At 38.8% G+C, this 13,280-nt stretch overlaps 1 protein-coding gene across 1 annotated transcript; it reads left to right on the top strand.

The window, feature by feature from the left end:
• The first annotated feature begins 5,701 nt into the window (after window positions 1–5,701).
• Window positions 5,702–10,264, top strand: LOC124374506. Its single transcript, XM_046832709.1, has 5 exons — window positions 5,702–5,718; window positions 5,832–5,914; window positions 7,829–7,935; window positions 9,125–9,320; window positions 10,113–10,264. The coding sequence occupies exons 2-4, from the start codon at window positions 5,875–5,877 to the stop codon at window positions 9,314–9,316; spliced, it is 339 nt and encodes a 112-aa protein (XP_046688665.1). The 5' UTR covers window positions 5,702–5,718; window positions 5,832–5,874; the 3' UTR covers window positions 9,317–9,320; window positions 10,113–10,264.
• Window positions 10,265–13,280: the final 3,016 nt, after the last annotated feature.

The following is a 13,280-nucleotide window of genomic DNA, read 5'->3' as shown; positions in this document are numbered from 1 at the left end:
GGTTTACTCTCATCATGTTTGGTGGGATTGACCTGCAGAGGAGGTTCTCAGACAGTCTGATGCAAACTTTACAAAGTGGTAAGTGCTGCGTTTCCTATCTAAGTGTCTACTGCGAGACTGCACAGGGTTTACTCTCATCATGTTTGGTGGGATTGACCTGCAGAGGAGGTTCTCAGACAGTCTGATTGCAAACTTTACAAAGTGGTAAGTGCTGCGTTCCTATCTAAGTGTCTACTGCGAGACTGCACAGGGTTTACTCTCATCATGTTTGGTGGGATTGACCTGCAGAGGAGGTTCTCAGACAGTCTGATGCAAAACTTTACTTTACAAAGTGGTAAGTGCTGCGTTCCTATCTAAGTGTCTACTGTGAGACTGGCACACAGGGTTTTACTCTCATCATGTTTGGTGGGATTGACCTGCAGAGGAGGTTCTCAGACAGTCTGATGCAAACTTTACAAAGTGGTAAGTGCTGCGTTCCTATCTAAGTGTCTTACTGTGAGACTGCACAGGGTTTACTCTCATCATGTTTGGTGGGATTGACCTGCAGAGGAGGTTCTCAGACAGTCTGATGCAAACTTTACAAAGTGGTAAGTGCTGCGTTTCATATCTAAGTGTCTACTGCGAGACTGCACAGGGTTTACTCTCATCATGTTTGGTGGGATTGACCTGCAGAGGAGGTTCTCAGACAGTCTGATGCAAACTTTACAAAGTGGTAAGTGCTGCGTTCCTATCTAAGTGTCTACTGCGAGACTGCACAGGGTTTACTCTCATCATGTTTGGTGGGATTGACCTGCAGAGGAGGTTCTCAGACAGTCTGATGCAAACTTTACAAAGTGGTAAGTGCTGCGTTCCTATCTAAAGTGTCTACTGCGAGACTGCACAGGGTTTACTCGTCATCAATGTTTGGTGGGATTGACCTGCAGAGGAGGTTTCAGACAGTCTGATGCAAACTTTACAAAGTGGTAAGTGCTGAGTTCGTATCTAAGTGTCTACTGCGAGACTGCACTGGGGAGGATACCTTTCTCATCATGTTTGGTGGATTGACCTGCAGAGGAGGTTCTCAGACAGTCTGATGCAAACTTTAACAAAGTGGTAAGTGCTGTGTTCCTATCTAAGTGTCTACTGCGAGACTGCACAGGGTTTACTCCTCATCATGTTTGGTGGGATTGACCTGCAGTGGAGGTTCTCAGACAGTCTGATGCAAACTTTACAAAGTGGTAAGTGCTGGCGTTCCTATCTAAGTGTCTGTGTTCTACTGCGAGACTGCACAGGGTTTACTCTCATCATGTTTGGGTGGGATTGACCTGCAGAGGAGGTTCTCAGACAGTCTGATGCAAACTTTACAAAGTGGTAAGTGCTGCGTTCCTATCTAAGTGTCTACTGCGAGACTGCACAGGGTTTACTCTCATCATGTTTGGTGGGATTGACCTGCAGAGGAGGTTCTCAGACAGTCTGATGCAAACTTTACAAAGTGGTAAGTGCTGCGTTCGTATATCTAAGTGTCTACTGCGAGACTGCACAGGGTTTACTCTCATCATGTTTGGTGGGATTGACCTGCAGAGGAGGTTTCTCAGACAGTCTGATGCAAATTTTACAAAGTGGTAAGTGCTGCGTTCGTATATCTAAGTGTCTACTGCTGCGAGACTGCACAGGGTTTACTCTCATCATGTTTGGTGGGATTGACCTGCAGAGGAGGTTCTCAGACAGTCTGATGCAAAACTTTACAAAGTGGTAAGTGCTGCGTTCCTATCTAAGTGTCTACTGCGAGACTGCACAGGGTTTACTCTCATCATGTTTGGTGGGATTGACCTGCAGAGGAGGTTCTCAGACAGTCTGATGCAAACTTTACAAAGTGGTAAGTGCTGCGTTCCTATCTAAGTGTCTACTGTGAGGACTGCACAGGGTTTACTCTCATCATGTTTGGTGGGATTGACCTGCAGAGGAGGTTCTCAGACAGTCTGATGCAAACTTTACAAAGTGGTAAGTGCTGCGTTTGTATCTAAGTGTCTACTGCGAGGACTGCACAGGGTTTACTCTCATCATGTTTGGTTGGGATTTGACCTGCAGAGGGAGGTTTCTCAGACAGTCTGATGCAAACTTTACAAAGTGGTAAGTGCTGCGTTCCTATCTAAGTGTCTACTGCGAGACTGCACAGGGTTTACTCTCATCATGTTTGGTGGGATTGACCTGCAGAGGAGGTTCTCAGACAGTCTGATGCAAAACTTTACAAAGTGGTAAGTGCTGCGTTCATATCTAAGTGTCTACTGCGAGACTGCACAGGGTTTACTCTCATCATGTTTGGTGGGATTGACCTGCAGAGGAGGTTCTCAGACAGTCTGATGCAAACTTTACAAAGTGGTAAGTGCTGCGTTCGTATATCTAAGTGTCTACTGCGAGACTGCACAGGGTTTACTCTCATCATGTTTGGTGGGATTGACCTGCAGAGGAGGTTCTCAGACAGTCTGATGCAAACTTTACAAAGTGGTAAGTGCTGCGTTCCTATCTAAGTGTCTACTGCGAGACTGCACAGGGTTTACTCTCATCATGTTTGGTGGGATTGACCTGCAGAGGAGGTTCTCTCAGACAGTCTGATGCAAACTTTACAAAGTGGTAAGTGCTGCGTTCCTATATCTAAGTGTCTACTGCGAGACTGCACAGGGTTTACTCTCATCATGTTTGGTGTGGGATTGACCTGCAGAGGAGGTTCTCAGACAGTCTGATGCAAACTTTACAAAGTGGTAAGTGCTGCGTTTCCTATCTAAGTGTCTACTGCGAGACTGCACAGGGTTTACTCTCATCATGTTTGGTGGGATTGACCTGCAGAGGAGGTTCTCAGACAGTCTGATGCAAACTTTAACAAAGTGGTAAGTGCTGTGTTCCTATCTAAGTGTCTACTGCGAGACTGCACAGGGTTTTACTCTCATCATGTTTGGTGGGATTGACCTGCAGAGGAGGTTCTCAGACAGTCTGATGCAAAATTTACAAAGTGGTAAGTGCTGCGTTCCTATCTAAGTGTCTACTGCGAGACTGCACAGGGTTTACTCTCATCATGTTTGGTGGGATTGACCTGCAGAGGAGGTTCTCAGACAGTCTGATGCAAACTTTACAAAGTGGTAAGTGCTGTGTTTCCTATCTAAGTGTTCTACTGCGAGACTGCACAGGGTTTACTCTCATCATGTTTGGTGGGATCAAAATCAAATCAATCCTTTAATAACATGTTCATTGAGAACAGAAATGGTGTCAATTATACATAGTCTGCGTTCCCTATCTAAGTGTCTACTGCGAGACTGCACAGGGTTTTACTCTCATCCATGTTTGGTGGGATTGCGACCTGCAGAGGAGGTTCTCAGACAGTCTGATGCAAACTTTACAAAGTGGTAAGTGCTGCGTTCCTATCTAAGTGTCTACTGCGAGACTGCACAGGGTTTACTCTCATCATGTTTGGTGGGTTTGACCTGCAGAGGAGGTTCTCAGACAGTCTGATGCAAACTTTACAAAGTGGTAAGTGCTGTGTTCCTATCTAAGTGTCTACGAGGACTGCACAGGGTTTACTCTCATCATGTTTGGTGGGATTGACCTGCAGTGGAGGTTCTCAGACAGTCTGATGCAAAAATTTACAAAGTGTTAAGTGCTGCGTTCCTATCTAAGTGTCTACTGCGAGACTGCACAGGGTTTACTCTCATCATGTTTGGTGGGATTGACCTGCAGAGGAGGTTCTCAGACAGTCTGATGCAAACTTTACAAAGTGGTAAGTGCTGTGTTCCTATCTAAGTGTCTACTGCGAGACTGCACAGGGTTTACTCTCATCATGTTTGGTGGGATCAAAATCAAATCAAAACATCCTTTAATAACATGTTCATTGAGAACAGAAATGGTGTCAATTATACATAGTCATAATTCAAATCACATAGAGATACAAATTATGCATTTGTAAATGAGTCAGTGAAATGTTTTAACAGATAAAGCGACCTGCAGAGGAGGTTCTCAGACAGTCTGATGCAAACTTTACAAAGTGGTAAGTGCTGCGTTTCCTATCTAAGTGTCTACTGCGAGACTGCACAGGGTTTACTCTCATCATGTTTGGTGGGTTTGACCTGCAGAGGAGGTTCTCAGACAGTCTGATGCAAAATTTACAAAGTGGTAAGTGCTGCGTTCCTATCTAAGTGTCTACTGCGAGACTGCACAGGGTTTACTCTCATCATGTTTGGTGGGATTGACCTGCAGAGGAGGTTCTCAGACAGTCTGATGCAAACTTTACAAAGTGGTAACTGTTGCGCTCCTGTCTCAATGCCGATGCTTTAGCTATACTGAAATAAGATTTTTTTGTCTAAAAAGCAACGTTTAGTCATTTGACTTGTCTTATATTTTGTCTATGAACTTTAGCAGGTGTATGACTGCTGAGGTACAGGTAGAATTCTTGTAGAACAAAAATTAAAATGGCCACAATTGTTCCCAGTCTTACAATGATGAAAATGTGTTTCCAACCCTAGATAAGATCAATCAACCTCTGAAGGGTTATGTTTTCTCCAGCAATGGAGATTTCCAACAGAACAAGGTGCAAAATGTATTTTATATCCGTATGCTACAAACCTGACTGTCACAGAATTGACTCCTTGGAAACTGGAGTTAACATCCATCTGAAGAGATCCAAAAACATTGGTGACAAGAAGCTCAAGATGAATTTTTTATTAGTTTTGACATCAGGTCAGGGACACCTGAATTACTTTATTGTATAATTACAGAGATCTCATCTGAATTACCTACAATCTTTCAGATACAATCCCAAAATCACGGTGTAGGAACAGAGAAATCTGACACTGTCACAGAATTGACTCCTGGAACATCCATCTTACGATCCAAAAAAGTCAGTGACGAAGAAGCTAAAAACGAACTTAATTGTGCACCTGATGAGACAATAATAACACCTCTTCAACATCTAGAGTACATTTTTTAGTAGTCAAGGTGTCTCTAACGTCAAAACGATGCAGAGTTAGTTTTGAGCTTCTTTTCTAGAACAAGTAATGGAACTAAAATCGTTTGGTTAGTGCAGGAACAAATATGATGAGGCTGGTGTGTATAAATAAAATGCTATGATAGCTCTAATAACTACTCGTATTTTGGACATACAGAACAAACATTTAACACGTTATCTGTCATTGCCTAAAATTGTATTTGAAATAAAATTGTTCTACAGTTTTTTCTCTCGATTTGTCACAATTAATGACAATTTTTTAGTTTGTGTGTTTGTAAAGCGTTCTATACATTGGCCTAACACTGTTATTTATAAACACTCTTGAAACTTTGACAAAGACACTGTATTAAATGAAAAGCTCCATTTAAGTAAATTAGAACAATAATAGCTGATAATAATAAGGGCGATATCTTTGTCCCAGGAAGTGTATTGTGTTATACAGGCTGTTCTGTGAACATGCACATTTGTGTGTAAACTTAAGTACTTCTTAAGCTGAATTGTTATGGTCCAGCTTATCACCCGAGGGACCCAGTATGAAACATTGAAATGTTTGTGTATCATGTTATAAAATAGTAATCAGAGCCTAGCTTAAAATGAAGAAATAATTTGTATGTTGTCTACAGTTTTTATCAATCAGGACAAAGAAGCCAGCGAGGAAAACCAAGAATTCTTCCTGAGCAGAGTGTACGACTTGCAGAACTTCTTGAACCAGGGAATTCCTTGTGTGTGTCCACATTCCTGTCTGGGTGAGTCGACCTCTCCGCTATATTCTCACTCGCCACAATATCTATTCTGAGGCAATACACCAACGCCTCCTGTCATCCGCATACTAATCGGCTTTTCATTTTTTAAATTTCAGATTCCTCTTGAACTGGGATGGACTGGTTCACAGACCTCAAATAATGAGTCTATTAGAGTGGGCTACATTTGACTCTTTCCAAGGTAAGACGCCATATTAATGCTACGATAACTTGTTTTTTGGGGAAATATTCAGTTTTTAAAAGGGGAATTTTATTGAGCATGATAAATCACAGTACTTTTAAAATTTACCAACCTCCATATTCTACGCCAACTATATAACTGTGTTGCTGAAGTTGTTGACTGTTTCCACGACAGTGTAGAGGTGTGCTCAAGACAAAAATCGCGGGACATTCATGTCGAGAAAAAAAGTATTTTCTGACTTCAATTAATTTGTATATATATAATCTATCCTGTCATTTTGTTATTGTACTCTGCTGTATCATTATTTATTTGAATTCATTGTTTTTATTGTTCTGTTTATTATCATTTATTCATATAAATTTTTCATTTTTAAAATTTTCATCTGTATTATTTGCATATTATAACCTATCATAATTTATTTTCTATATTTATTTGCTTTATTATTTACGATTGCTTTATTTAAACCATAAAAAAGAAAATTTTCGTTTCAATGTAAAATAAAATAAATTAAGGAAGTATACGCAGTGTTAGTAGTGAACTATTTTACTATTTTCAATCAATCAATCAATCATTCTTTATTACAATATCATCAAGACATGTGATAGAGTCAAGGTACAAAATTAACGATTTAAACTAAAGGCTTAATATTCTGCTTCAAATGTTCATGTTGTCCTGATGCAGTTGGTGTTTTCTATAAATTCTTGAAGAGTGTAGACAGGTCTCTCAAGCAGCCACCTCTTAAGTTCCTTCTTCAGCTCCAGTCCTGTCAGGCTTCCCAGGGTTGGCGGGAGCAGGTTTTTCAGTCTTCGGCCAGCATATGTTGGTGTTTTCTCCTTAAGGGATGTGCGATGTATTGGCAGGATGCATTGTGACGCATGCCGGGTTATCATAGGAGTGGAGGTCTCTTCCTGTAGGGACATTTGTTCTGTCGACGTGCAGTATGGCTTCCTGTATGTAGAGAGCCACCACAGTCATTATTCCTAGTGTTTCGAATGCTTTTCGGCAGGACTCCCGCAACCCAAGGTCTGCAAGGGCCCTTATTGCTTTTTTTTTGAAGGATAAGTATTCGGTTGACATTAGCAGCTGATGTTCCTCCCCATATAATGAGGCCATATCTGATATGGGCTTCTATTAGTGCATAATATGCTGTTTTTGCTGCTTGGGGGCCACCAATTTGTTTGATCCTTCGCACAACGTAAATACCTGAGCTGATCTTCGTGCACATGCTGTCTACGTGGTGATTCCAGGAAAGTTTATCATCCAAGGTTAGCCCGTGAAATTTCATATGTTCTTTCCATCAGGTTCTTGGTTTGTTGCAATTCTGTGACCTGCGTTCGCCCTTTCAGGTAGCTTATGAACCAGCTTTTTGACAAATGTCTTACTCCAAGGCCTTCTAGTTTTTCTGAGATTAATTCATGCCCTAGGCAGTCGAAGGCCTTGCTGTAGTCTAGAAATACAGCTGTGACAAAATTTCCTTTGTCAATTTGTTCTACAAGAAACTCTACCAGGCTCACTATGGCAGAGGTTCGCCATGCTTGTGTTTTTTTTTACTTTGAATCTGTTTATATTACAAATAGTAAGCTACCCACATGTAATTTTTCTTCTTTCAGGTACAATGTGATAAAATACATTTAAAAAATTATATAACATATAAATATATCTATATATTCTTTAGCTAAATACAATATTATCCAAAAGAATCAATAAAATGCTGAAAAACATAATTTAAGTATCTTAATATTTACTTGAATAAAACATATAATGCTGAATGCTTTTTACTGAAAAAATGTCATATCCTGAAATTTGAAATAAATTTCTTGATCCTAAAAGTGTTAAAAGTAATGAGGTACTTTCCAAACAACTTTTGTTTGTAGTCACCTGGTTCTTGTTACTTACTAACATGGATTGTTACAGAACTGTCAATAAACATCCTGAGGCCGCTGTACATGCTGTTTGTATCGTACAACGTTACGATGAAGCAACAGATTATCCAGACCGTCACTGCGCTTATTAAGAACATGGTAACAATCCGTTTCAACAATTATTTATTTGATAAACCTGCAAGTGAAAGTGGAGTGAATTGTTGTCTATGAATAAACCATTATATCGTGTGCTGGCATTTATTGTAATTGGACATCAAAATTGCCTTTCTACTGACTTTTTTTTAATTGGTGGCCATGTGCATGACGTGAACTCCTTCAGGAATAGCACTTGTTTTGTTACTGTTTAGACAGGATTGCGTTTTACCAGTTACAATCTACCTACATTGTTCCAAACCTCATTCTTATTATAGTTTATAATACTCAGGTGAAGATATGTAGCTTTTGAGGAGTAAGCAAAGTAAGGGATGTATTAATGCAAAATCTTGGAAATTAGATGGGTTTTTTTTTAGTTTACATCTGTTTTTTGTTTGTTTTTTCTGGACCTAAAATCATTTGATAAATGAACAATTAATAACAATAATAATATAGTAATAATAAATCTTTATTGTCACAAATGTTTCATGATAATATAGCACAGCTATGAAACAGATGACATTGTCAATTATAACCTACACTACTCTTGTTTAACTAAATCCAAACAACCTAACACACAATACAATAAAACACGCAAAACAGCAATAAAAACACACACAATAAAACAGGGTATTAATTAACTTATCACAGGAAAGCAATATGCCAACTTGTAAACCTACTTAAAAACACAAAAATCAACATTAACAAATAGTAATATTGTGCTAATTGTTCTATTATTTAAAATCAAATTGTTTATTTTAATTACGTACATTTATGTTTGAATTGTTGAAGTATCTTTTAATTGAACCTAATTTAGGATAAAGTACTTAGTTCTGTTTAAGCTATAATTCTTTAAAATGATGGGCAGGAATTTGGGAGAGGTTGAAAATGGTGTGAATGAGATGGATTAATATGGACAGATGGGTGAGGTTAAGAAAGACTGTGATTTCATGTATGTGCTAAATCTCTTGAATTTCTAGGAGGCAGTAGTTTGATAGAAATGAGCAGAGCGAAGAGTGATTCAACATGGCATTGGTGTTACAACTACATTGCAATATAAAAACTCAACATAATACATAATACTGTAAATTTAACTTCAGCAAGAACATTAATATTGGAAATAGTAGTTTTGCTTTGATGCTAAAAAAGAATACAAGATACACCTGGTTACAGTAACATTGTCTCTGTCCCTCAGTATGTAGGAGAAATAGGCAGAGTTTCTCGCCAGTTGCCTCACCCTTTCCTCAACAAACCACGAGCGTGGACTTCCGAACCCATTGAGATGTTGGCACCCTTGGTTCGCTGGACGGAGGACCTCTGCAAGGTGGGAATGTGTCTGGAGCCCAAAAGCAGCACCCTGCTGCTGCAAGCAATCAAACTTTTATGAGACGGTATGTTCTTGACGATTATTTTAAGCCCCAAGTTGGTGAAAGACACATTTACGGTAGTCGATCACTCCTTTTGTGGAACAGCCAGTTATTTAAATAATAAATACACATTTTGGTAATTTGCGTATATTTTTTATTATCTGTGTTTTGGACTTCAAACTAAGATCATTTAACATAAAATAGGTTTGTTGCTATTCTTGCTGAAGAGTGGTGATGACAGCAGTAAAGGATTATAGTAACAAAAATAAAAGGCTAAATGTCATGCTGAAGTTGCAAATTGAATCTTCACCATATCTTACAGACAACTCAACAACTGCAGCGCACTGACACAAACGAACTTCTTCCTCATCCGTTTTGATACTGACTTAAAAACAAAATAGACGAACACAGTCGAAGTTTCACAATCACAGACCTTTCTAAACATTTTCCACATATATCAAGAAACTTGGGATATTGTAAGATATTGTAAAGTTTTCAGATAGACAGCACAGAAGGTATCGAAAAGCTAATACGTAGTTATCATAAGTGATTAAATGTAAGTGCAACTACTGTATTGATGAGTTTTTCATTCAAATATGTTTAGTAAAAATGTTATAAAGACACTTGTAAGTGTTTATTTATTAAGGTAACTTACTTTCCAAACAAACAATGTTCCCTCGGACAATGTTAAAATAAAATTTGTTTGTACGTTTTCAAAATAAAAACAATTCAACATGTTTACCAATTTTTGTAGTTTTAATTTCTAAATAAGCATAAGCCACAGCAGCGGTATCTGATGACATGTTGTGTCCACAGATGAACGTGTTAGAGTCGCGCTACCAGTTACCCATGTGGACAATGATGTCTGCTGGAGTCATCTACCACAGTCTGTTCAAGGTGACTCCTGTCGCACTCTGCAGAGTGTGTAGGCTTCTGCTCAAGTGAGTTACAGCACATTATAGTTTGTTTCATAGACTTTTGGTAACTCATCGGTAAGAAAAAGCTGTACTGTAAAATGTATATTTAATTATATGATTCTGGAGCATAATGTGCGTACAATGCTCAGGTCGATGTTACAGATCCCTAGACATCGTAATCCATCCCAGAATGTGGGTCTTATAAATGTGGAAACAAGAGCATGACTTATTATGCAAGAGCCAAAAGCAGTTCAAGAAGTCATCTACCAAATAAAATGATGTAACATTTGTGCCACTACAAAATCTATATAACAACATGAGAGCAAACACTGCCCTGTTCAGTATATACTGTTTGTTATGCCTATGTATACTCCACATGTAACAGCCTATGGCCATTGACAAGCCATGCAAACACTTCCTTGCTCAGTATATACTGTTTGTTATGCCTATGTATACTCCACATGTAACAGCCTATGGCCATTGACAAGCCATGCAAACACTTCCTTGCTCAGTATATACTGTTTGTTATGCCTATGTATACTCCACATGTAACAGCCTATGGCCATTGACAAGCCATGCAAACACTTCCTTGCTCAGTATATACTGTTTGTTATGCCTATGTAGACTTCACATGTAACAGCCTATGGCCATTGACAAGCCATGCAAACACTTCCTTGCTCAGTATGTACTGTTTGTTATGCCTATGTATACTCCACATGTAACAGCCTATGGCCATTGACAAGCCATGCAAACACTGCCTTTTTTTATTTATTTATTTCCTTCCAACGGTCAAAAACCAATTTACATTTATTAACTTATAATAGATGATTAAATCATACTTAAACAAAAGGGCCAAACCAAACATGCAACTGGACTCTAAATCAGATCTAGGCATAATTAACGTATAAATAATGTAATAAGTATAAAATTATATTAAAAATTAGTGAAAGTATATAATAAATTAGTGATAATATTAACTTAATACACTGCTGTAAGGTGTGATACCATATGGAGAAAACAAACAGACAAACAATAACAGTACAAACAAAACTATACAAATTATCAACAACAATGAAAGATAAACTTTAAATGAATAACAAGAGTAAAAAAATATTAACATTAATGACTGATAGTGGTTAAATAAAAAACTGAAAAAAATAAAAAAATATTTAACTTAAAAGCATATTTAACTTAAATGCATGCACATTACTGTCTAAGACGTGGACATATGAATAAAATAAAGAGATAAAATAATAACAGTGCAAATAATAACTATATAAAGTAAACAACAATGGGGAAATACTGTAAATAAATAACAAGAGTAAAATATATATAGGGCACCAACAGAGAAAAAAAAAACTAGAAAAACAACAAATGCAAGCAATAAAATGTAAATATATAACCAAGAGGCACAGTCGTAATTATAAATGTGTAACAAAAAACAAGCAGAAACAATAACAGAGCAACACAACAAGAATAATGGGGGGAAAGTTATCAGACGATATGTAAGTCATGACAGGCTAGTCTCAACTCTCTCCTGAAGGCATCACAGCTCATATTAAAGAAGTCCAGATGTCTGGGGAGGTTGTTTGCCAGGCGTTGAAGACGTGGAAAAGCACTGTGGAACATGTACTGTGTGGTGTAGTGCCGCCTTGCAAACAGCTGGTGGTGACGAACATGACGTGATGCCCGGAAGTCCAGCAATTCGAGCAGATCAGGTGCATCAATGACAGAGCAGATCAACTTCTTCAAGAAAAGCAGATCATGAAACTGTACGTCTTGAATGGAGAGGTTCCAAGTTAAACTGAACTCGAAGGTCATCAATCGGCAACATTACGGTACTCAAAAGCCCAGCCGCAGCCCAATCAAACGAATGAAGCGGTTCTGTATGTTCTCAAGCCTATCAATGTGACCAACAAGGTAAGGGTTCCAGACAGTAAAAGAATATTCAAGTATGGGTCGAAACAAGGTGGACGTAGAGGATGTTCAGAGCTCGGACAGAAAAAGTATCACGACTGGTCCTAATAACAAAATAGAGTGCTGCATTAGCCTTTTTAGAAATGTGATTGATATGCTCATGACAACTTAATTCAGAAGCAAGTATGACACCCAGATCCTTTATTTTAGGCCTACATAGGCCTTGCTAAATATATACTGTTTGTTAGGCCTATGTAGGCTTCACATGTAACAGCCTATGGGCCATTGACAAGCCATGCAAACACTGCCTTCCTCAGTAAATACTGTTTATTAGGCCTATGTAGACTCCACATGTAACAGCCTTATGGCCATTGACAAGCCATGCAAACACTGCCCTGTTCAGTATATACTGTTTGTTAGGCCTATGTAGGCTTCACATGTAACAGCCTATGGCCATTGACAAGCCATGCAAACACTGGCCTTGCTCAATATATACTGTTTGTTAGGCCTATGTATACTCCACATGTAACAGCCTATGGCCATTGACAAGCCATGCAAACACTGCCTTGCTCAGTATATACTGTTTGTTAGGCCTATGTAGACTCCACATGTTAACAGCCTATGGCCATTGACAAGCCATGCAAACACTGCCTTGCTCAGTATATACTGTTTGTTAGGCCTATGTATACTCCACATGTAACAGCCTATGGCCATTGACAAAGCCATGCAAACACTGCCCTTGTTCAGTATATATACTGTTTGTTAGGCCTATGTATACTCCACATGTAACAGCCTATGGCCCATTGACAAGCCATGCAAACACTGCCCTGTTCAGTATATTACTGTTTTGTTAGGCCTATGTATACTCCACATGTAACAGCCTATGGCCATTGACAAGCCATGCAAACACTGCCTTGCTCAGTATATACTGTTTGTTAGGCCTATGTAGACTCCACATGTAACAGCCTATGGCCACTGACAAGCAATGCAAACACTGCCTTGCTCAGTATATACTGTTCACATGTAACAGCCTATGGCCATTGACAAGTGTGAGTGACTTGAGTGACAGTAAAACAGTGAATGTGACAGTTTATTCAAATTTTATGTTTATAATAAGTTTTTTAATTATTCAAAGTGGATTAAAAGTTTG

The sequence above is a fragment of the Homalodisca vitripennis genome, unplaced genomic scaffold (genome assembly GCF_021130785.1).
Source record: "Homalodisca vitripennis isolate AUS2020 unplaced genomic scaffold, UT_GWSS_2.1 ScUCBcl_8848;HRSCAF=17128, whole genome shotgun sequence".
Taxonomy (NCBI): Eukaryota; Metazoa; Arthropoda; class Insecta; order Hemiptera; family Cicadellidae; genus Homalodisca; species Homalodisca vitripennis.
Note: the sequence above shows the minus strand (reverse complement) of the source record. Positions and strands in the feature narration are given on the sequence as shown.